The sequence below is a fragment of the Scomber japonicus genome, chromosome 17 (assembly GCF_027409825.1).
Source record: "Scomber japonicus isolate fScoJap1 chromosome 17, fScoJap1.pri, whole genome shotgun sequence".
NCBI classification, from domain to species: Eukaryota; Metazoa; Chordata; class Actinopteri; order Scombriformes; family Scombridae; genus Scomber; species Scomber japonicus.
In genome coordinates this window covers 4,380,907-4,404,734 of record NC_070594.1, presented here as the reverse complement: position 1 = coordinate 4,404,734, position 23,828 = coordinate 4,380,907, and the positions used below count along the sequence as shown (strand labels likewise).

General features: G+C 42.4%; 2 protein-coding genes across 2 annotated transcripts; both read left to right on the top strand.

Moving 5' to 3' along the window:
- LOC128377492 (NACHT, LRR and PYD domains-containing protein 3-like) lies at positions 1-7,278 on the top strand. Its single transcript, XM_053337443.1, has 9 exons — positions 1-37; positions 314-2,108; positions 2,208-2,381; positions 2,560-2,733; positions 3,292-3,465; positions 3,664-3,837; positions 5,222-5,268; positions 6,241-6,763; positions 7,275-7,278. Exons 1-9 carry the CDS (start codon positions 1-3, stop codon positions 7,276-7,278), a joined length of 3,102 nt encoding a protein of 1,033 aa, XP_053193418.1.
- A 7,401-nt stretch (positions 7,279-14,679) lies between these two features.
- LOC128377491 (NLR family CARD domain-containing protein 3-like) lies at positions 14,680-23,449 on the top strand. The gene is made up of 14 exons (XM_053337442.1): positions 14,680-14,704; positions 14,802-14,859; positions 15,524-15,652; positions 16,482-16,595; positions 16,852-16,930; positions 17,110-17,338; positions 17,618-19,412; positions 19,512-19,685; positions 19,879-20,052; positions 20,245-20,418; positions 20,611-20,784; positions 21,673-21,846; positions 22,639-22,673; positions 22,896-23,449. The coding sequence occupies exons 1-14, from the start codon at positions 14,680-14,682 to the stop codon at positions 23,447-23,449; spliced, it is 3,888 nt and encodes a 1,295-aa protein (XP_053193417.1).
- The last annotated feature ends 379 nt before the right edge of the window (positions 23,450-23,828 follow it).

Genomic DNA, 23,828 nt, shown 5'->3' with positions numbered 1-23,828 from the left:
ATGGAGCAGGAGGAGCTGGCTGACCATCTGCAGAGCAGTAAGAGGATTTTAACAGATTTAACATGATGGAGAGGAAATGGAGGCAACATGGGAGAGATTTATATTTCAAACTCTGCTGTTACTAAGATGCACACATCTGCATCAGATCTATGAATTCCTCTGAGTTGAAAATAGTCAGAAACTGTTTATCTACAACTGATGAGCTGAATACATTATATTAGTGGAGGAAAATATAAACATCTGTAGTTTAATGTTTACATTCTACCAATTTACTGTAAAATCATCTGATTGACTTCATTTGTTGTTCATTCAGGAACTCGTGCTGGCAGGTGTCAACGTAAACTCAAGTCTAACCTGCAGAAGAAGTTCCAGTGTCTGTTTGAGGGGATCGCTAAAGCAGGAAACCCAACCCTTCTGAATCAGATCTATACACCGCTCTACATCACAGAGGGAGGGACTGCAGAGGTCAATGATGAACATGAGGTCAGACAGATTGAAACAGCATCCAGGAAACCAGACAGACCAGAAACAACAATCAGACAAGAAGACATCTTTAAAGCCTCACCTGAAAGAGATGAACCAATCAGAACAGTGATGACAAAGGGAGTGGCTGGCATTGGGAAAACAGTCTTAACACAAAAGTTCACTCTGGACTGGGCTGAAGACAAAGCCGACCAGGACATATACTTCACATTTCCATTCACTTTCAGAGAGCTGAATGTGCTGAAAGAGAAAAAGTACAGCTTGGTGGAACTTGTTCATCACTTCTTTACTGAAACCAAAGAAACAGGAATCTGCAGGTTTGAAGAGTTCCAGGTTGTGTTCATCTTTGACGGTCTGGATGAGTGTCGACTTACTCTGGACTTCCACAACAATGAGATCCTGACTGATGTTACAGAGTCTACCTCAGTGGATGTGCTGCTGACAAACCTCATCAGGGGGAAGCTGCTTCCCTCTGCTCGCCTCTGGATAACCACACGACCTGCAGCAGCCAATCAGATCCCTCCTGAGTATGTTGGCATGGTGACAGAGGTCAGAGGGTTCACCGACCCACAGAAGGAGGAATACTTCAGGAAGAGATTCAGAGATGAGAAGCAGGCCAGCACCATCATCTCCCACATCAAGACATCACGAAGCCTCCACATCATGTGCCACATCCCAGTCTTCTGCTGGATCACTGCTACAGTTCTGGAAGATGTGTTGAAAAGCAGAGAGGGAGGAGAGTTGCCCAAGACCCTGACTGAGATGTACATCCACTTCCTAGTGCTTCAGTCCAAACTGAAGAACATCAAGTATGATGGAAGAGCTCAGACAGATCCACACTGGAATAAAAATAGCAGGAAGATGATTGAGTCCCTGGGAAAACTGGCATTTGAGCAGCTGCAGAAAGGCAACCTGATCTTCTATGAATCAGACCTGACAGAGTGTGGCATCGATATCAGAGAAGCCTCAGTGTACTCAGGATTGTTCACACAGGTCTTTAAAGAGGAGAGAGGGCTGTACCAGGACAAGGTGTTCTGCTTCGTCCATCTGAGTGTTCAGGAGTTTCTGGCTGCTCTTCATGTCCATCTGACATTCATCAAGTCTGGAGTCAATCTGCTGGCAGGAGAACAAACAACATCCTGGTCTGATGTGTTTAGAGGCAAATCAACAGGTTTCTACCAGAGTGCTATCGATGAGGCCTTAAAGAGTCCAAATGGACACCTGGACTTGTTCCTCCACTTCCTCCTGGGTCTTTCACTGCAGACCAATCAGACTCTCCTACGAGGTCTGCTGACACAGACAGGAAGTAGCTCACAGACCAATCAGAAAACAATCAAGTATATCAAGAAGAAGATCAGTGAGAATCTGTCTGCAGAGAGAAGCATCAATCTATTCCACTGTCTGAATGAATTGAATGATTGTTCTCTAGTGCAGGAGATCCAACAGTATCTGAGATCAGGAAGTCTCTCCACAGATAACCTGTCTCCTGCTCAGTGGTCAGCTCTGGTCTTCATCTTACTGTCATCAGAAAAAGATCTGGACGTGTTTGACCTGAAGAAATACTCTGCTACAGAAGAGGCACTTCTGAGGCTGCTGCCAGTGGTCAAAACTTCAAGTAAAGCTCTGTAAGTGAATGAAGAAGTGGATATATGAACAATTTAAAATGTTCAATTTTAATAATGAAAAATTAAACATTTTGTGTTTTTTACTGATCTTTTTTTCAGGCTTAGTGGCTGTAACCTCTCAGAGAGAAGCTGTGCAGCTCTGTCTTCTGTTGTCAGCTCCCAGTCCTCTAGTCTGAGAGAGCTGGACCTGAGTAACAACAACCTGCAGGATTCAGGGTTGAAGCAGTTGTCTTCTGGACTGGAGAGTCCACACTGTACACTGGAAAGTCTCAGGTCCGGATACATCATCTATAATTTTATTGTGATAAACACTGACAATAAAGCTGATTCTGACTTTTTATAAAGTTGATACAGTTAACAGTTGCTTTCTACATTCAGATTAATTTCAATTATTCTGCTCATCAGTAGGGTACTGGTAATTATATGATTAAAAACCTTTTAATATTTCCAGTCTGTCAGGATGTCTGATCACAGAGGAAGGTTGTGCTCCTCTGGCCTCAGCTCTGAGCTACAACCCCTCCCATCTGAGAGAGCTGAACCTGAGTAACAACAACCTGCAGGATTCAGGAATGATGCAGTTGTCTGCTGGACTGGAGAGTCCACACTGTACACTGGAAAGCCTCAGGTCCGGATACATCATCTATAATTTTATTGTAATGAAAAATGAGAAAAAAGATGATTTTGACTTTGTATACAGTTGATACAGTTGACAGTTGCTTTTTACAGTCAGATTAATGTCAATTATTCTGCACATCAGTAGGATAATGTTACTTATATGATTGAAAACATTGTGTTATCAACCTTTTTATATTTCCAGTCTGTCAGGATGTCAGATTACAGAGGAAGGCTGTGCTCCTCTGGCCTCAGCTCTGAGCTCCCTGTCCTCTATTCTGAAAGCGCTGGACCTGAGTGAGAACAACCTGCAGGATTCAGGGGTGAAGCTGATGTCTGCTGGATTGGAGAGTCCACGTTGTACACTGGAAAGCCTCAGGTCCAGATACATCATCTATAATTTTATTGTAATGAACAATGACAATAACGTTGATTTCGACTTTTTATCCAGTTGATACAGTTGACAGTTGCTTTTTACATTCAGATCAATGTCAATTATTCTGCATATCTGTAGGATTCTGGTACTTGTATGATTAAAAACATTGTGTTATCAACCTTTTTATATTTCCAGTCTGTCAGGATGTCAGATCACAGAGAAAGGCTGTGCTCCTCTGGCATCAGCTCTGAGCTCCCAGTCCTCTAGTCTGAGAGCGCTGGACCTGAGTGACAACGACCTGCAGGATTCAGGGGTGACGCTGCTGTCTGCTGGATTGGAGAGTCCACATTGTACACTGGAAAGACTCAGGTTCAGATACATCATCTATAATTTTATTGTAATGAACAATGACAATAAAGCTGATTTTGACTTTGTATACAGTTGATACAGTTGACAGTTGCTGTTTTACGTTCAGATTAATGTAAATTATTCTGCACATTAGTAGGGTACTGGACTGGTACTTATATGATTAAAAACATTGTGTTATCAACCTTTTTATATTTCCAGTCTGTCAGGATGTCAGATCACAGAGGAAGGCTGTGCTTCTCTGGCCTCAGCTCTGAGCTGCAACCCCTCCCATCTGAGAGCGCTGGACCTGAGCTACAATCATCCAGGAGACTCAGGAGAGAAGCTGTTGGCTGCTGGACTGGAGGATCCACACTGGAGACTGGACATACTCAGGTATGAACAGAACTCTGGACTCTGGAATAAAACTAGTTTGTCAATCTAAAGTTATTCTTTTGTTAACACTCATCAGAGTAGAGTCCATCTGTTATTTTATTATTGATGTATTTACTGTTTATTATAAAGTTGTTCACTTTCATCATGAACTTTGTAACTTTACTACTTTATTATTTCATTACAACTCTCTAACTTGTTGTTTCTTCTTATTGTGTGTTTCATCTGTTATTATACCAAATTAATGAACAAATGTAAATAATTACAGTAAAATGTTTTGCTGCCTTAAAGGTTCATTTATTCTCTAAATTCAAAGTTACTTCTTGGTGGCTCAGGGATTAGCACTGTTGCCTCATTGCAAGATCTTGGGTTTGATACCCGGCTGGAGCCTTTCTTTGTCTGTGTTTGCATGTTCCCCTCGTTAGGGTTTGTGCCATATCATACTGTCCATGATAATACTGGTATACATTTTTACGTGATAAAAGTGTCATATCACGATATCAATGATGCAGCAGTGCAATCACATATAACGCATTTACGTTCCTTAGCATGCATGCTGTAACAGCTGGCAAAGACCAACATAAGTACAGTATCCACAGCAACGTACTGCAGTCCCTGTAAAAGGACATCACACAACTTCTCATGGCGCCTTCCTTCAGTCAACAGTCAGAGGATGTGAGACGTGCCTGTGAAATACTTTGCAAACTCTGAGTTAGAGAGAGCTTATTCTTTCTGTTGGAGCTATTTGTTATTTTTGTTAAAGGTAATAATTAAATGTTAATTTATGTATTTTATTGCTGTTTATTTTGAAAAGTATAGCTTAATTAATTTGACTATAATATTAGTACTATTTTAGTCAGTTTGAATACTCGTTGCTTTGTTTCAAGGCACTTGGGCAGCTTGGGGCACAGGGGTGAATTATGTATATAGGTAGGCTACAGGTAGAGGAGCAGGCACTGGAAGGGTATAAGTTTTTTTTACCAGGGCAATAGAGACGCCATTGTTCTTTGTTTGCTTGCAAATGGTAAAATAAACCAAAGAAACATCATGCTTGCCTGGACAATGCACTTTTCTCTATCTTAATTAAAAGATAGAGACATTGATACGTTTTATAAAAGCAATGTTTCACTTTTTCATTTTTTCTTGGCTTCTTCTTCTTTCTTTCTTTCTTTCTTCTTCTTGTGATGTTTGCAGTACAGTGACCTTTTTTCAGCCACCGTATCAATTGAATTTAACTGAATTTTTGGCCATGATTATTAGTAATATTATCATTATTATTATTATTATAATTATTATTATTACAAAACAAACAAATGAGCAGATGGATATGAATTGTTTAAAGTGTTTTGCTGTCTTATTGCTGCATTTCTTCTCATTCTTCCTCCAGGATGGACCATGGTGGAGAGCACAGGTTAAAACCTGGTCTGAAGAAGTGTAAGTGTGGATTTAATTTGATTCATGACAACTAAACAGCAAACAGTCAGTTTCTCTTTAAAACACAAAGTTGGTCCTTGTGGTATTTATTCGTTAAAACACTACTGACAAATTGTGTCATTGTTATTGAGGGCTGTAATAACGGACTGTATAAACTTGTTGCTTGGCTGGTCCTGATTTCTAGCTTCGCCCCAGCTACAGTATGTCTGTTAAAACACAGAGGCTGACAACTCTTTAATTTGACTGTTTAATGAAATTAAACAACAGTACAGAACATGGGCATATCTGTGTGAGTGGTTCTGTCAAAGAAAAAGAGAAAACATATTATCTAACCCACATTACATAGGCATACATATATTAACATGTGCACCTTTATACACTAATATGCTTAAATATATGTGATATACATACACATTTCTGTATACTGTATATGTGCAGTGTAATGAATTAGCATATAAACCGTGCACTCACTAACTTTAATACCTAACGAATATGTACAAACAACTACCCCTAGCCAATCAATTAACAATAACCATGTGCGTTTTAGTTAACAAGTAGGCCTACAAGCTAGGTGTCAATAATGATCAACTAATACAAATAAAAACAGCACTAGTGAACTAACAAAGTAAATAATATGACTTACAGGTCTCACGGACGTACGCACACAATTACGGTGAAACAAGTCTCTGACTGGCAGCCTCAACTCTCTCTCTCTCTCTCTCTCTCTCTACTCTGCTGCGATCTCTATTGTCTTCACTCTCACATGTGCTCGCTCCCGATGCGCTGCGCGTGACTGCCTTTCATCTCCATCACTTGCCCTGAGTAATCAATAACAAATCTACAGCCTATTCGTACAGTCATCATTAAACTTTATAGAAATGAACAACAGATCAGAAGTTAAACAGAGAATAAATCCATCAGGTGTGTCAGATGATAAACTGCTGCTGTGTTGTTTCTTCTTCTCTTCATCAGATTTCTGTGAACTCACACTGGACACAAACACAGTACATGAAGACCTCAAACTCTTTGACAACAACAGGAAGGTAACATGTGTGAAGAAGGATCAGTCATATCCTGATCATCCAGACAGATTTGATCACTGGCCTCAGCTGCTGTGTAGAAATGTTCTGACTGGTCGCTGTTACTGGGAGGTCGAGTGGAGAGGATGGGTTGATATATCAGTGAGTTACAGAGGAATCAGAAGGAAAGGAAACAGTGATGACTGTTTGTTTGGACTTAATGATCAGTCCTGGAGTCTGATCTGCTCTGATGATGGTTACTCTGTCCATCACAATAAGAGAGAAACATCCATCTCCTCCTCTGTCTCCAACAGAGTAGGAGTGTATGTGAACTGTCCTGCTGGCACTCTGTCCTTCTACAGAGTCTCCTCTGACACACTGATCCACCTCCACACCTTCAACACCACATTCACTGAACCTCTGTATGCTGGATTTGGGTTCTGGCAGTTTGGTTCCTCAGTATCTGTGTGTCCTCTGTCTGAGGGAGAGTCTCCTCCTGAGGAGACAAACAGTCACACTGCTGACTGAAGACAGCTGCTTAAATCGCTGTTCACTCTGTTCACCAATGAACAATAGAGACAGGAAGTGACAGCAGCTTCCTGTGTTTAAATGTTGATGGTTTCATTTGGATCACTGACTGTGCTTTAATGTCAGAATATAGTTTCCATTAGAAGTAGTGAAATGATCTACTCTGGACTGAATTGATGTGTAAAACTTGTGTTGACTCTGATATTCACTTGAGTAAAGTTTTCTTGGAGCAGCATCTAGCAGCTGTTAGTGGCTGTTAGTTATTCCATTTTATCAGGATCTTAAAGTGAAGTTTTTCCTGAAAATGTCCACCAGACATCCCAGTCTGTTTGACATCAGCTCAGTTTGTGTTCAATCATTAACATCAACGTATGTTTCTATCTGATGTCATGTGTCTGACATGTATGTATATAATAACATGTATGGGCTGCTTTCCTTTAGTTTTTCTTGCCTCTGCAGGTGATGTAAATATGATCTTGTAAGAGTACAATCAGAGTCCATCCATCCATCTTCTTGCCGCTTATCCGGGGTCGGGTCGCGGGGGCAGCAGCCTAAGCAGGGAAGCCCAGACTTCCCTCTCCCCAGCCACTTCGTCCAGCTCTTCCAGGGGGACCCCGAGGCGTTCCCAGGCCAGCCGAGAGACATAGTCTCTCCAGCGTGTCCTGGGTCTTCCCCGGGGTCTCCTACCGGTGGGACGTGCCCTGAACACCTCACCAGGGAGGCGTCCGGGAGGCATCCTGATTAGATGCCCGAACCACCTCATCTGGCTCCTCTCGACGTGGAGGAGCAGCGGGTCTACTCCGAGCTCCCTCCGGATAACTGAGCTTCTCACCCTATCTCTAAGGGAGAGCCCAGCCACCCTACGGAGGAAGCTCATTTCGGCCGCTTGTACCCGCGATCTTGTTCTTTCGGTCACTACCCAAAGCTCATGACCATAGGTGAGGGTAGGAACGAAGATCGACTGGTAAATCGAGAGCTTCGCCTTTCGGCTCAGCTCTCTCTTCACCACGACGGATCTGTGCAGAGTCCGCATTACTGCAGACGCCGCACCGATCCGCCTGTCGATCTCCCGTTCCATCCTTCCCTCACTCGTGAACAAGACCCCGAGGTACTTGAACTCCTCCACTTGAGGCAGAATCTCGTCCCCGACCCGAAGAGTGCACTCCACCCTTTTCCGGTTGAGGACCATGGCCTCGGATTTGGAGGTGCTGATTCTCATCCCGGCCGCTTCACACTCGGCTGCGAACCGATCCAGTGAGAGTTGGAGGTCACGGTCTGATGAAGCCAACAGGACCACATCATCTGCAAAAAGCAGTGACCCAATCCTGAGGTCACCAAACCGGACCCCCTCTACACCCTGGCTGCGCCTAGAAATCCTGTCCATAAAAATTATGAACAGGATCGGTGACAAAGGGCAGCCCTGGCGGAGTCCAACTCTCACTGGAAACAAGTCCGACTTATTGCCGGAAATGCGGACCAAGCTCTGACACCGGTCATACAGGGAACGGACGGCCCTTATCAGGGAGTCCGATACCCCATACTCCCGGAGAACCCCCCACAGGATCCCCCGAGGGACACGGTCGAATGCCTTCTCCAAGTCCACAAAACACATGTGGACTGGTTGGGCAAACTCCCATGCACCCTCAAGGATCCTGTAGAGGGTGTAGAGCTGGTCCACTGTTCCACGGCCCGGACGAAAACCACACTGCTCCTCCTGAATCCGAGATTCGACTATCCGACGGACCCTCCTCTCCAGCACCCCCGAATAGACCTTACCAGGGAGGCTGAGGAGTGTGATTCCCCTGTAATTGGAACACACCCTCCGGTCCCCCTTCTTAAAAAGAGGGACCACCACCCCAGTCTGCCAATCCAGAGGCACTGCCCCCGATGTCCACGCGATGCTGCAGAGTCGTGTCAACCATGACAGCCCCACAGCATCCAGGGCCTTGAGGAACTCGGGGCGGATCTCATCCACCCCCGGGGCCCTGCCACCGAGGAGCTTTTTAACCACCTCGGCGACCTCCACCCCAGAGACAGGAGAGCCCACACCCAAGCCCCCAGGCCCTGCTTCCTTACCAGAAGGCGTGTTGGTGGGATTGAGGAGGTCTTCGAAGTATTCCTTCCACCGATCCACAACGTCCCGAGTCGAGGTCAGCAGCACACCGTCCCCACCGTACACAGTGTTTACGGTGCACTGCTTCCCCCTCCTGAGACGCCGGATGGTGGTCCAGAATCTCTTCGAAGCCGTCCGGAAGTCTTTTTCCATGGCCTCACCGAACTCCTCCCATGTCCGGGTTTTTGCCTCAGAGACCGCCCTAGCTGCGCTCCGCTTGGTCTGCCGGTACCTGTCTGCTGCCTCCGGAGTCCTACAAGCCAAAAAGGCCCTATAGGACTCCTTCTTCAGCTTGACGGCATCCCTCACCACCGGTGTCCACCAGCGGGTTCGGGGATTGCCGCCCCGACAGGCACCGACCACCTTGCGGCCACAGCTCCGGTCAGCCGCCTTGACAATGGAGGCACGGAACATGGCCCACTCGGACTCAATGTCCCCTGCCTCCCCCGGTACATGGTCGAAGCTCTCCCGGAGGTGTGAGTTGAAACTCTCTCTGACAGGAGACTCTGCCAGACGTTCCCAGCAGACCCTCACAATACGTTTGGGCCTGCCAGGTCTGCCCGGCATCCTCCCCCACCATCGGAGCCAACTCACCACCAGGTGGTGATCAGTTGACAGCTCCGCCCCTCTCTTCACCCGAGTGTCCAAGACATGCGGCCGCAAGTCCGACGACACGACTACAAAGTCAATCATCGAACTGCGGCCTAGGGTGTCCTGGTGCCAAGTGCACATATGGACACCCTTATGCTTGAACATGGTGTTCGTTATGGACAATCCGTGACGAGCACAGAAGTCCAATAACAGAACACCACTCGGGTTCAGATCAGGGGGGCCGTTCCTCCCAATCACACCCTTCCAGGTCTCACTGTCGCTACCAACATGGGCGTTGAAGTCCCCCAGCAGAACGAGGGAATCCCCAGGGGGAGTGTTTTCCAGCACCCCCTCCAAGGAGTCCAAAAAGGCTGGATACTCTGAAGTGCTGTTTGGACCATAGGCACAAACAACAGTCAGGATCCGTCCCCCCACCCGAAGGCGGAGGGAGGCCACCCTCTCGTCTACCGGGGTAAACTCCAACATACAGGCACCAAGCCGGGGGGCAATAAGTATTGCCACCCCTGCCCGGCGCCTGACACCAGTGGCAACTCCAGAGTGGACGAGAGTCCAACCCCTCTCAAGGAGACTGGTTCCAGAGCCCTTGCTGTGCGTCGAGGTGAGGCCGACTATATCTAGCCGGAACTTCTCAACCTCACGCACCAGCTCAGGCTCCTTCCCCACCAGAGAGGTGACGTTCCACGTCCCTAGAGCTAGCTTCTGCAGCTGAGGATCGGACCGCCAAGGTCCCCGCCTTCGGCCGCTGCCCAGCTCACATTGCACCCGACCCCTTTGGCCCCTCTCACTGGTGGTGGGTCTGTGGGAGCGGGGTCCCATGTCCCTTTTTCGGGCTATGCCCGGCCGGGCCCCATGGGGGAAGGCCCGGCCACCAAGCGCTCGCCTCCGAGCCCCACCCCCAGGCCTGGCTCCAGGGGGGGGCCCCGGTGACCCGCGTCCGGGCAAGGGACACGAAAATCCAATTATCTTGCTCGTCAGAGTCACTTGTTTTTTACATGGTCATTGTTTTTCTCTTTGCTGTAAGTTCTACTTCTACTATACTACTTGTGTAATTTTTCTTTGACAACATGACACAGTTAATCCTGCAAACATGATTTTTACATGTTATACATATTTGTCACATTTTTAATAATTTCTTTTACGGTACATTTTAATTTGACATTGTTTTTTAAATCATTAATTAAAGAGAAAAATAAAAATATTCTGTCTAATCTGTTTTATCAGGAAACAGGACTTAGTTCACTTGTACTGAAACACCTGGACAAAGTTTTCTGTACGTTAGTTTGTGGTGATGAAACACAGCTGTGAATGGTTGAAAATAATGTTTTTAAAGTTAATTTAGGAATATCTTATTAAATGTAGGTCTAATCACTGAACATTTAAAGACAGATCAAAGAAATACAATTATTAATTATTGAATTTTACTTTGAGTTTTACAATGCATGATTTAAAAACAAAGTAAGTATGTGGGCTGATGGTGATGATGATGTATTTGACCATATGTGATATTACTTTAGAGAAGAGAAATATTGCAGGAATATTATAGAAACGACACATAATGATATATAATAGAGTACTATTGTAGAGTGATTACAGATATGTACCATGCCACATCTGACAGACACTGCAGCTCATAGTTTTCTCATTATTTTTTTATTCTTGCTTTCACACACCCTCCAATTTGTATTTTGGTCTAATACAACTCCTCAAAGTGACATTTGTGTTATTTTATTCTTTTGCAAAGAGCCAGCCTGTCACAAATGGGGGCTCCCAGATGTCAGATTACTGTTTGCTTTGTCTTCTTTCCTGAGTGAGTAAGTGGACATGTAATTATTAGTAAGCATGTAATTTCCTGGATTAATTAGTGTTGGTTTTGTTCCCACTTTTGAGTTTAGTTGTGTCAGTGGTTTAAAGGTGTTTTCAGTAATGACAGATGTCTAATTTTGGGCATTAGTTGTGGGTTGTTAAATATTTCAGTTTTACACCTCGCCATTCACAAAGACACATTAGTAGGAACATAACTTGTCTCTTTCTGACATCTTTAAACATTTATGAGACTGTCTGCAACACCTCATGAACATATGCATTAAAATGTGCTAGTAGCCCATTACATTAAGATACCAGCTAGCTAGAAGCATTAAGACAAAACTGAACCAAACCGCATTTAAACTTAAGTCAATTTAAGGTTTGATAGCATGTCTCTGTGCAGTGTTTGCTTTTTCTAGGATGATATGGCATTTAAAATATCAGTATAAGAAAAACCTACAATTCGACATACATTTAGCTCACAATGTATTCATTTATTTCAACATAAACCCAAATCCTCACTTATCTTCACAGTCATTAGGTGCCTCTGCCCACCAAATTTATATTATATTACTGTCCAAAAAATGAACTTATGAGTTGTTTTAAGGAAATTAAGTGAACTTAAAGTGCACCCTACGGTTTTATAGGATGTTTTGAATGATTATATAATTGCTATTTAATTATAACCGTTCAAGTTTTGTTGCAACGTAAAATTAGCATTACAATGAATGGAGTTTGGTGCGCGTTCCCGTGACAGGTAGGCTATCTACAATTAGCTAAACTCATGCTAGTTAGTGACAGAAAAAAAGACAACGTTAAATAAAAACCCTTACCTTGTATAGCTTGCTGTAGTGCTAGCTGGATTATAGAGGCATCAGGTTATAAAATTAACGGCTCAGGATCACGGTGACACTCGCCCGGTAGCAGAGAGGTGATCCCACCTGGTAGCAACTTTAATCTTTGGATCATAATTAGATTCAGCTTTACTACTTAAATTAACTAGTTAGACATGGACTCTGAAGTTATGTGATGGCATCCTCAGATCAAACACACACTCAGGAATAGAGTGAAGGTTCCCAGCCAGGAAACTCAGGCTCTTCACGGTCAGTTACCACCATCTAGTGGACAGATAGCAGAACTACACCAGCTGATATGTCATTTTCTGACACTGACTGGTTAGACTGGTTTTCACGTCACATTGTTTGTTTTACACATGAACTATTGAGTTATGAGATGTGATAGCTCCTCAGATTAAACGCACACATACAGCAGGATTGACGAGGGAGAATGAGCAGCTTCTTTTCTCCCAGTGCTCCTCGACAGATGAACGTGGAAAGTGTCTGTAAACTGACCTGAAGTGAGTTCAGCAGGTGAGAATCCCACCAGAGAAATCTGTAAATGTGTGATTAACCCGATCACTTTGATCACGCTGTGTTGTATCACTGTTTGACTGTACAGCTCAAACTTTTCTTCATGCTGATTGGCTATTTAAAACATATTTATTTGATGTATTCAGGTATAAATTAGTTTTTCATCTCTGGTTAATAGTTTTTGAGAATGATTTATTATGTATGATTGTTAGTGATTACCATTTAAAACCAACAGCAGTTTGAATGTAATCTCTTCACATCAGTGAAAAATGCAGCAAGTGTCAGAACTGGTCAAACGTTTTTTATCAACTTGACTAATGTTCATTTTATGTAGGCTGCACTGTACACTTTTCTAAGAAAATGACTGACATGATTTATGTATTATATTTCCTATTCATACATATGACAGTAAAAGGTGCAACTATCATTATTATTATTATTATTATCATCACTGTTTGTATGTGCATGTATGTACATTCATATGGATAATAGTAGCAGCAGTAAAAGGTCAAATTGCCTCATTTTAAATCTTCATATTCAAGGTTTTTTTTTAAAGCTATTTAGAGTAGTTGTTTATAGCACCATCTAGTGGACAAATAGTAGAACTACATCTGATGTGTGATCTTACTTCATTTTTTCGGACACTGGTTAGACTGGTTTTCATGTCACTCTGGTTTTTTTTGACAAGGATTCTGAAGTTATATACGGAACCTGTAATGTAGGCTGCGCTGTACACTTTTATAAGAAAATGACTGACATGATGGCTGTATTATACTAAACAGTAAAACATATGACAGTAAAAAGGTGCAACAATTATTATTATCATTATTATCATTATTATTGTTATAATTATCACTATTTGTATGTGCATGTATGTACATTCATTTACAAATATTGATAATCATAGCAGCCGTAAAGGTCAGATCGCATAATTTTAAATCTTCATATTCAAGTTTGAAGTTTTTGTTTTTAACGCTTTTTAGTTTAGATGTTTATAGCACCATCTAGTGGACAAATAGAACTACATTTAATGTGTAATTTGATGACACTGACTGGTTAGACTGGTTACATGTCACTCTGGGTTGTTTTTTTAGATGACGACTCTAAAGCTATTTAGGATGTGACAAAAGTTAAAAACAAAAATACAGGGAGTGTCAGAACTGGTTGGACAGCTTTGATCAATCTGACTTTCATTTATTTTTTAAGTGTGTTCAAACATCCATCTTACAACACTGAGACTGACTCTAACCTAAGCATATTTAACACAGTTCATGTTTCAACTGTCAAAGGCTGCAGAATCCTTTCTAGATGGACCAGAGCCAACTGTAAGGGGCCTTAGAGGCTGCTTAGGGCCCCTCAGCCATCCGGGGCCCCAAACTTACAAAACATGTGAACTATCTTTTGGTTACTCCATCCAGCTTCTGTCATAGTTTAAATATTTAAAGATAAATATAAATAATAATACACAGACCTTCTCTTTCTCTCTGCACTAACTACCCAATGCCCTGTGACATTTTGAGGATTTTGAGGAATACCAGTTTCAGTGGGCACATCATTATGTTTTTAGGACAGGAGGCCATTCAATAAATCTTAAGATTATGATTAATGACATGTTTTGGTCCTGCTGTAACAAAATTTACAATTATGAATTTGGGGGTTGTAGAAAACACATTTTGGATGTACAAATTCAAAATGTTGGTATTGTAATAAGAAATTCTGGGTGTAATATGTCGTGTTGAAATAATGAGTGATTTTTTGACTGCCTTATCAATGTCCAGAACACTTCTGAATATTTGTGACATGTTATTGACAGTAATAACAACTATTGTGTGTATGTGTGACGTGCAGCTGATTGTAATGAATGAGCATGTTGTTGTGTTTGTGTGAAGGTGTTTCTCTGCTATGGATCAGAGTGAGGACAGAGAGGAGGGAATCCCTCCCTCTAAAACCTCTCTGTGTGAGGAACATGACATCCAGACCAAAGCTCAGAGGTGAGATGAGGATCTCTAACTGTCCATCACTGTTCTCCACTCACATCACTCCACCATCATTATTCACACTCAAAGCTCTGTGTTTGTTGTGTTGAAGCCCAGAACAGCAGGACAGACCAGAACCTGGACCTAAACCTGGACCTGAACCCAGCTGTGTGTCCATGAAGAGTGACCGGTCTATGGGTCAAATTATTGACTTTAAATCTGGAAATCAATCCGCTGAACGATGGTAAGAAAAGAGCCGTCATAGCTTTCCTCTTCTTAACTCAGATGCTATCAGTATTAAAATATAAACATTTTTCAGCAGTATTTTATCCACAGATTATTTCTATTAATGCATTCAATAACCTAAACTTCTTCCCCGGAAGTTGTCTTTCTGGTTTCTGGTTTCTGGCTCTGCTTTCTCGTCCTTCAGGTAATCTGGGCCTGTAGACGACCGGATGACGGATTCCAGTCCCGGACCATCTGGCTCCATTGTTGATTTTCATTGTGCCTCTCTCCTCTATCCTTCCTTTCTCTCCTCTCAACCCCAACCGGTCGAGGCAGATGTCCGCCCACTTCTGAGTCTGGTTCTGCCTGAGGTTTCTTCCTGTTAAAAGGGAGTTTTTTCTCGCCACTGTTGCTCATGTGGGAATGTTGGGTCTCTTTAAAGTTAAAACCTGAAGAGTTTGGTTTAGAACCTGCTCTATGTGTAAAGTGCCTTGAGATAACTTTGTTGTGATTTGGCGCTATACAAATAAAGATTGATTGATTGATTGATTGATTTTCTTTTTGAGATACGAAGCTGTTATTAATTCATTAGTGTTGTATTTCTCTCAGGATCAATCAGCAGAGACCAGATTCTTCTGAACCCAGCTGTGTGTCCATGAACAGTGACCGGTCTATGGGTCGAATTATTGACTTCAAACATGAACATCAGTCTGCTGATCAGAGGTCAGAATATAAAATGTTTTTCTGTTTCTCACTATTTCTCCTGAGAAGAGGTGTGATGTCTTTGTCTGGCTCACAATTACTACAGCAGCTAAATAACAGGACAAATAAAGAAGGGAGATGAAGAAAACAACACACTGCTCTCATGTCATGAAAATTGAATACAATTGCATAACTTTGAATGGATGAAATTAGTTTTCTGAAACCTCTTATTATTTTCAAGTTTTTAACTGCCACACTAGAGGTTCAACAAAAAAACAAAAACAAGTCTAACCCTGAACTCTGAGTTGACTTACTCTGAGATGGGAAACTCTGAGTATCCGGTTCCAGAACAGCTGATTTGAATTACTTCAATCAACTCTGAGTATGTTCACTTTGAGTTAAGCGTGTGCACAAACACTATAATAAGCCATTATCAATGGAGCTCTGATACTTTGATTCACCATGGCAACACCTGAAAAAAAGACAGAGTTACTTTACCCAACATCTTGCAGGACTATGGCAAACATAGCCATATACTTCTGAAAAAAAAGACTGCTGCAAAAGCTAAGTAGAGGAAAGCGGCATGGGAGAAAATTGCTACCTGAGTCAATGAACAAGTTTGAATGCACTACTCAGTTGACTTAACATTTAACCACACTTAAGATTGTAGCATATAGGTGAGAAAATGGTGTAAATGGAAGCAGCTAAAAATGAAATACAAAAACATCATTCAGAAAAGTAAGGCTTAAAACTTACTCTGAGTTTTCACATAACCTGCTTTCTGGAATACCCGCCTGATGTGTCGTGGCAAAACACACAATCTTCAGGAGTTACACTTGTTTCATCACTTCTCTGTTTCAATCAGGATCCATCAGCAGAGACCAGATTCTCCTGAACCCACCTGTGTGTCCATGAAGAGTGACCGGTCTATGGGTCGAATTATTGACTTCAAACATGAACATCAATCTGCTGATCAAAGGTCAGACTGTAAAATATTATTATCCAACTCTCATAAGAATAAGTTTGATTGACTGATACTGTTTTTACACACAATTTCCTCATGAATACCAACACACACACTCCTACAAACACTTCTCTAAAATAGTTTTAAAACAGAGACAAATGATCAGAGGTCAGAACAGCTGAGTATTTTACCTGGATTCACTGTGATAGAACACAACAACTTTAACACTGAGTGTCATTATTAATTCTGAGACTTCATCTTTTCTTCACAGAGTTCATCAGCAGAGCTTAGAGGTTCTCAGTGGTCAGTCTGTCCAGCAGCATCAAACACACATGGACTCCATATTTATGGTGTGTAAATGTAAAGTATAGCTACTACTGCGAACTACAACAGCCACAGATTAAATACTTAACTACCATTCTGGTCCTAACATACTTCACTTTGTAGACCAGCAGTTGTTCAGTCTGTCACTGATCATCTGATGTTGACTTCTACGGTACCTCTTAAATTTACATTTATTCTGTTCCAGCTCCTGGAGGAGAACATCAGCAGATTTGTGAAGAACGAGTTGAAGAAGATGCAGAAGGGTCTGAGTCCAGATTACCCAGAATGCTTAGAGAGTCAGAGTGAGGATGAGGAGGTGCTGGACGGTGAGGAGGAAGAGCAGAGGAGGAGCAGCAGAGAGGCATTTCTGAAGATCACACTGCACTTCCTGAGGAGAATGAAGCAGGATGAGCTGGCTGACCGTCTGCAGAGCAGTAAGAGGATTTTGACAGATTTAACATGATGGAGAGGAAATGGAGGCAGCATGGGAGAGGTTTATATTTCAAACTCTGCAGTTAATATGATGCACACATCTGTATCAGATCTATGAATTCTTCTGAACTGAAAACAGTCAGAAACTGTTTCTCTACAACTGAACAGCTGAATAGAATTCATAATGGAGGAAAATATAAACATCTGCAGTTAAATGTTTACATTCTACCAAATTACTGTAAAATTATCTGATTGATTTAATTTGTCGTTTGTTCATTCAGGAACTCGTGCGGGCAGGTGTCAACGTAAACTCAAGTCTAACCTGCAGAAGAAGTTCCAGTGTCTGTTTGAGGGGATTGCTAAAGCAGGAAACCCAACCCTTCTGAATCAGATCTACACACCGCTCTACATCACAGAGGGAGGGACTGCAGAGGTCAATGATGAACATGAGGTCAGACAGATTGAAACAGCATCCAGGAAACCACACAGACCAGAAACAACAATCAGACAAGAAGACATCTTTAAAGCCTCACCTGGAAAAGATGAACCAGTCAGAACAGTGATGACAAAGGGAGTGGCTGGCATTGGGAAAACAGTCTTAACACAGAAGTTCACTCTGGACTGGGCTGAAGACAAAGCCAACCAGGACATATACTTCACATTTCCATTCACTTTCAGAGAGCTGAATGTGCTGAAAGAGAAAAAGTACAGCTTGGTGGAACTTGTTCATCACTTCTTTACTGAAACCAAAGAAGCAGGCATCTGCAGGTTTGAAGAGTTCCAGGTTGTGTTCATCTTTGACGGTCTGGATGAGTGTCGACTTCCTCTGGACTTCCACAACAATGAGATCCTGACTGATGTTACAGAGTCTACCTCAGTGGATGTGCTGCTGACAAACCTCATCAGGGGGAAACTGCTTCCCTCTGCTCGCTTCTGGATAACCACACGACCTGCAGCAGCCAATCAGATCCCTCCTGAGTGTGTCGGCATGGTGACAGAGGTCAGAGGGTTCACTGACCCACAGAAGGAGGAGTACTTCAGGAAGAGATTCAGAGAAAAGAAGCAAGTCAACACCATCATCTCCCACATCAAGACATCACGAAGCCTCCACATCATGTGCCACATCCCAGTCTTCTGCTGGATCACTGCTACAGTTCTGGAGGATGTGTTGAAAAGCAAAGAGGGAAGAAAGCTGCCCAAGACCCTGACTGAGATGTACATCCACTTCCTGGTGGTTCAGTCCAAACTGAAGAACGTCAAGTATGATGGAGGAGCTGAGACAGATCCACACTGGAGTCCAGAGAGCAGGAAAATGATTGAGTCTCTGGGAAAACTGGCGTTTGAGCAGCTGCAGAAAGGCAACCTGATCTTCTATGAATCAGACCTGACAGAGTGTGGCATTGACATCAGAGAAGCCTCAGTGTACTCAGGAGTGTTCACACAGGTCTTTAAAGAGGAGAGAGGTCTGTACCAGGACAAGGTGTTCTGCTTCGTACATCTGAGCGTTCAGGAGTTTCTGGCTGCTCTTCATATCCATCTGATATTCATCAAGTCTGGAGTCAATCTGCTGGCAGAAGAACAAACAACATCCTGGTCTGATGTGTTCAGAGGCAAATCAACACGTTTCTACCAGAGTGCTGTGGACGAGACTTTAAAGAGTCTAAATGGACACCTGGACTTGTTCCTCCGCTTCCTCCTGGGTCTTTCACTGCAGACCAATCAGATTGTCCTACGAGGTCTGCTGACACAGACAAGAAGTAGCTCACAAACCAATCAGAAAACAATCAAGTACATCAAGAAGAAGATCAATGAGAATGTGTCTGCAGAGAAAAGCATCAATCTGTTCCACTGTCTGAATGAACTGAATGATCGTTCTCTAGTGGAGGAGATCCAACAGTATCTGAGATCAGGAAGTCTCTCCACAGATGAACTGTCTCCTGCTCAGTGGTCAGCTCTGGTCTTCATCTTACTGTCATCAGAAAAAGATCTGGACATGTTTGACCTGAAGAAATACTCTGCTACAGAAGAGGCACTTCTGAGGCTGCTGCCAGTGGTCAAAGCTTCAAATAAAGCTCTGTAAGTGGATGAAGAAGTGGATATATTAACAAATTAAAATGGTTAATTCTAAATATGAAACATAAAACATTTTGTGTTCTTTACTAATCTTCTTTTCAGGCTGAGTGGCTGCAACCTCTTAGAGAGAAGCTGTACTGCTCTGTCCTCAGTTCTCAGCTCCCAGTCCTCTAGTCTGAGAAAACTGGACCTGAGTGACAACAAACTGCAGGATTCAGGGTTGAAGCAGCTGTCTTCTGGACTGGACAGTCCACACTGTACACTGGAAACTCTCAGGTCCGGATACATCATCTATAATTTTATTGTAATGGACAATGACAATGAAGCTGATTCTGACTTTTTATACAGTTGATACAGTTGACAGTTACTGTTTTACATTCAGATTAATGCCAATTGTTCTACAAATCTGTAGGATTCTGGTACTTATATGATTAAAAACATTGTGTTATCAACCTTTTTATATTTCCAGTCTGTCAGGATGTCTGATCACAGAGAAAGGCTGTGCTCCTCTGGCCTCAGCTCTGAGCTGCAACCCCTCCCATCTAAGAGAGCTGGACCTGAGTGACAACAACCTGAAGGATTCAGGGTTGAAGCAGTTGTCTGCTGGACTGGAGAGTCCACACTGTACACTGGAAACTCTCAGGTCTGGATACATCATCTATAATTTTATTGTAATGAGCACTGACAATAAAGCTGATTCTGACTTTGTATACAGTTGATACAGTTGACAGTTGTTTTTTACATTCAGATTAATGTAAATTATTCTACAAATCTGTAGGATTCTGGTACTTATATGATTAAAAACATTGTGTTATCTACCTTTTTATATTTCCAGTCTGTCAGGATGTCTGATCACAGAGAAAGGCTGTGCTCCTCTGGCCTCAGCTCTGAGCTCCCAGTCCTCTAGTCTGAGAGAGCTGGACCTGAGTGACAACAACCTGAAGGATTCAGGGTTGAAGCAGTTGTCTGCTGGACTGGAGAGTCCACACTGTACACTGGAAACTCTCAGGTCTGGATACATCATCTATAATTTTATTGTAATGAGCACTGACAATAAAGCTGATTCTGACTTTGTATACAGTTGATACAGTTGACAGTTGTTTTTTACATTCAGATTAATGTAAATTATTCTACAAATCTGTAGGATTCTGGTACTTATATGATTAAAAACATTGTGTTATCTACCTTTTTATATTTCCAGTCTGTCAGGATGTGTGATCACAGAGAAAGGCTGTGCTCCTCTGGCCTCAGCTCTGAGCTCCCAGTCCTCTAGTCTGAGAGAGCTGGACCTGAGTGACAACAACTTGAAGGATTCAGGGGTGAAACAGTTGTTTGCTGGACTGGAGAGTCCACACTGTACACTGGGAAGCCTCAGGTCCAAATACATCATCTATAATTTTGTTGTTTTGAACAATGACAATACATCTGATTTTGAGTTTTAATACATTTGATAGAGCTTCTTTGTTACATTCTGATTAATGTCAACTATTCTACAAATCTGTAGGATTCTGGTACTTGTATGATTAAAAACTTTGTGTTATCAACCTTATAATATTTCCAGTCTTTCAGGATGTCAGATCACAGACAAAGGCTGTGCTCCTCTGGCCTCAGCTCTGAGCTGCAAGCCCTCCCATCTCAGAAAACTGGATCTGAGTGACAACAACCTGAAGGATTCAGGGGTAAAACAGTTGTTGGTTGGACTGAAGAGTCCACACTGTACACTGGAAAGCCTCAGGTCCGGATACATCATCTATAATTTTGTTGTCTTGAAAAATGACAATAAATCTGATTTTGACTTTTCATACAGTTGATAAGGTTACTGTGTTACATTAAGATTGTCAGTTATTCTGCATCTGTAGGATTCTGGTACTTACATGATTAAAAACATTGTGTTATTAACTTTTTTATATTTCCAGTCTGTCAGGATGTCAGATCACAGAGAAAGGCTGTGCTCCTCTGGCCTCAGCTCTGAGCTACAACCCCTGCCATCTTAGAGAGCTGGACCTGAGTGACAATGACCTGAAGAATTCAGGGCTGAAACAGTTGTCTGTTGGACTGAAGAGCCATTACTGTACACTGGAAAGTCTCAGGTCCGGATACATCATCTATAATTTTGTTGTCTTGAACAATGACAATAAATCTGATTCTGACTTTTTATACAGTTGCTAAGTTACATTCAGATTATTGTCAATTATTGTGCATCTGTAGGATTCTGGTACTTATGATTAAAAACATTGTGTCATCAACCTTTTTACATTTCCAGTTTGTCAGGATGTCTGATCACAGAGAAAGGCTGTGCTTCTCTGGCATCAGCTGTGAGATACAACCCCTCCCATCTGAGAGAGCTGGACCTGAGCTACAATCATCCAGGAGACTCAGGAGAGAAGCAGTTGTCTGCTGGACTGAAGGATCCACGATGGAGACTGGACACTCTCAGGTATGGACAGACAGGTGGACACTCTCAAGTGAAGAACTTCGATGCTGAACATTAAAGTTGATTCTTGATCATGAATCTAACAGTTTGGAAAAAACTAGTTTGTCAATCTAAAATTATTCTTTTGTTAAACTTTCATCATCTCCTGGGGCCTGTTTCAGAAAGCAGGTTTAGTGAAACCTCTGAGTTAGTTGACTCAGAGTTCAAAGAAACTCTAGTTTTTCGGTTTCACAAAGCCAGTTCAGCTTAACTCTGAGTCAGTTACCCTGGCAACATACTCCATGAACCTAACCTGCTCGCTGGCAGGTTTTCTTCAACTAACCCTGAGTTTCTCTTCCTTTTTAGTTGAAGCCTGCAGACTGTAGGAACTGTCAGACATGGTGTGTCCTTTTCTTAAAGAGTCAGTTAATACTGAAGAACAAATACTAAGCAGAAATCTTCGTCAGAGGGTGATCAGACCGAGCTGGGATGTTTTATCATTCCCTGATGATGTTCTGTTTGAGTGTTTCCGTTTTTCTGTACAATCGATCATTTATCTGAACAATATTTTCTGCCTTTGCATCGTCTGTTCGAAACATTGTGGACACGCTCTCAGTTCAGAACAAGTTATTTGTGTTGCACTTTGGTTTTTTCTTTGACAATGGCAGTTTTATATGTAACATCTGTGACACTGAGCATGTTTCTAAGGCAACCGTCTTATTATTATTACAAAACAAACAAATGAGCAGATGGATATAAATTGTATTAAAATGTTTTGCTGTCTTATTGCTGCATTTTTTCTCATTTTTCCTCCAGGATGGACCATGGTGGAGAGCAGTTGGTAAAGAAGTGTAAGTGTGGATTTAATTTGATTCATGACAACTAAACAGCGAACAGCCAGTTTCTCTTTAAACACAAATATAGTCTTCATTCATTAAAACATTACTGACAAAATGTGTCATCATTAAACTTTATAGAAATGAACAACAGATCCGAAGTTAAAGAGAGAATAAATCCATCAGGTGTGTCAGATGATAAACTGCTGCTGTGTTGTTTCTTCTTCTCTTCATCAGATTTCTGTGAAATCATACTGGACACAAACACAGTACACAGAAGACTCAAACTGTCTCACAACAACAGGAAGGTAACATGTGTGGGAGAGAATCAGTCATATCCTGATCATCCAGACAGATTTGATTACTGGTCTCAGCTGCTGTGTAGAAATGTTCTGACTGGTCGCTGTTACTGGGAGGTCGAGTGGAGAGGAGATGTTGATATATCAGTGAGTTACAGAAGAATCAGCAGGAAAGGAGACGGTTATGACAGCCGGTTTGGATTTAATAATCAGTCCTGGTGTCTAGAGTGCTCTGAATTTAATGGTTACTCTGTCCGTCACAATAACAGAGAAACATCCATCTCTTCCTCCTCCTCCTCCTCCTCCTCCTGTGTCTCCAACAGAGTAGGAGTGTATGTGGACTGTCATGCTGGCACTCTGTCCTTCTACAGAGTCTCCTCTGACACACTGATCCACCTCCACACCTTCAACACCACATTCACTAAACCTCTATATGCTGGGTTTGGGTTCTGGTCTGGTTCATCAGTGTCTCTGTGTCCTCTGTCTAAGTGAGAGTCTTCTCCTGTGGAGACAAACAGTCACACTGCTGACTGAAGACAGCTGCTGAAATCACTGTTCACTCTGTTCACCAGTGAACAATAGAAACAGGAAGTGACAGCAGCTTCCTGTGTTTAAATGTTGATGGTTTCATGTGGATCACTGACTGTGCTTTAATGTCAGAATATAGTTTCTGTTAGAAGTAGTGAAATGATCTCCTCTGGATTGAATTGATGTTGTAAAAACTGTGTTGACTCTGATATTCACTTGAGTAAAGTTTTCTTGGAGCAGCATCTAGCAGCTGTTAGTGGCTGTTAGTTATTCCATTTTATCAGGATCTTAAAGTGAAGTTTTTCCTGAAGATGCCCACCAGACATCCCAGTCTGTTTGACAT

Bases quoted from the DNA above. Each gene is read 5' to 3' on its own strand.
- LOC128377492 (XM_053337443.1), top strand. From the start codon at position 1: ATGGAGCAGGAGGAGCTGGCTGACCATCTGCAGAGCA. The intron at 2,382-2,559 runs GTCCGGATACAT...TAATATTTCCAG, and splicing joins TGTACACTGGAAAGTCTCAG to TCTGTCAGGATGTCTGATCA. The intron at 5,269-6,240 runs GTAAGTGTGGAT...TCTCTTCATCAG, and splicing joins AAAACCTGGTCTGAAGAAGT to ATTTCTGTGAACTCACACTG.
- LOC128377491 (XM_053337442.1), top strand. From the start codon at position 14,680: ATGACATCCAGACCAAAGCTCAGAG. The intron at 16,931-17,109 runs GTGTGTAAATGT...ATTCTGTTCCAG, and splicing joins ACATGGACTCCATATTTATG to CTCCTGGAGGAGAACATCAG. The intron at 20,053-20,244 runs GTCTGGATACAT...TTATATTTCCAG, and splicing joins TGTACACTGGAAACTCTCAG to TCTGTCAGGATGTCTGATCA.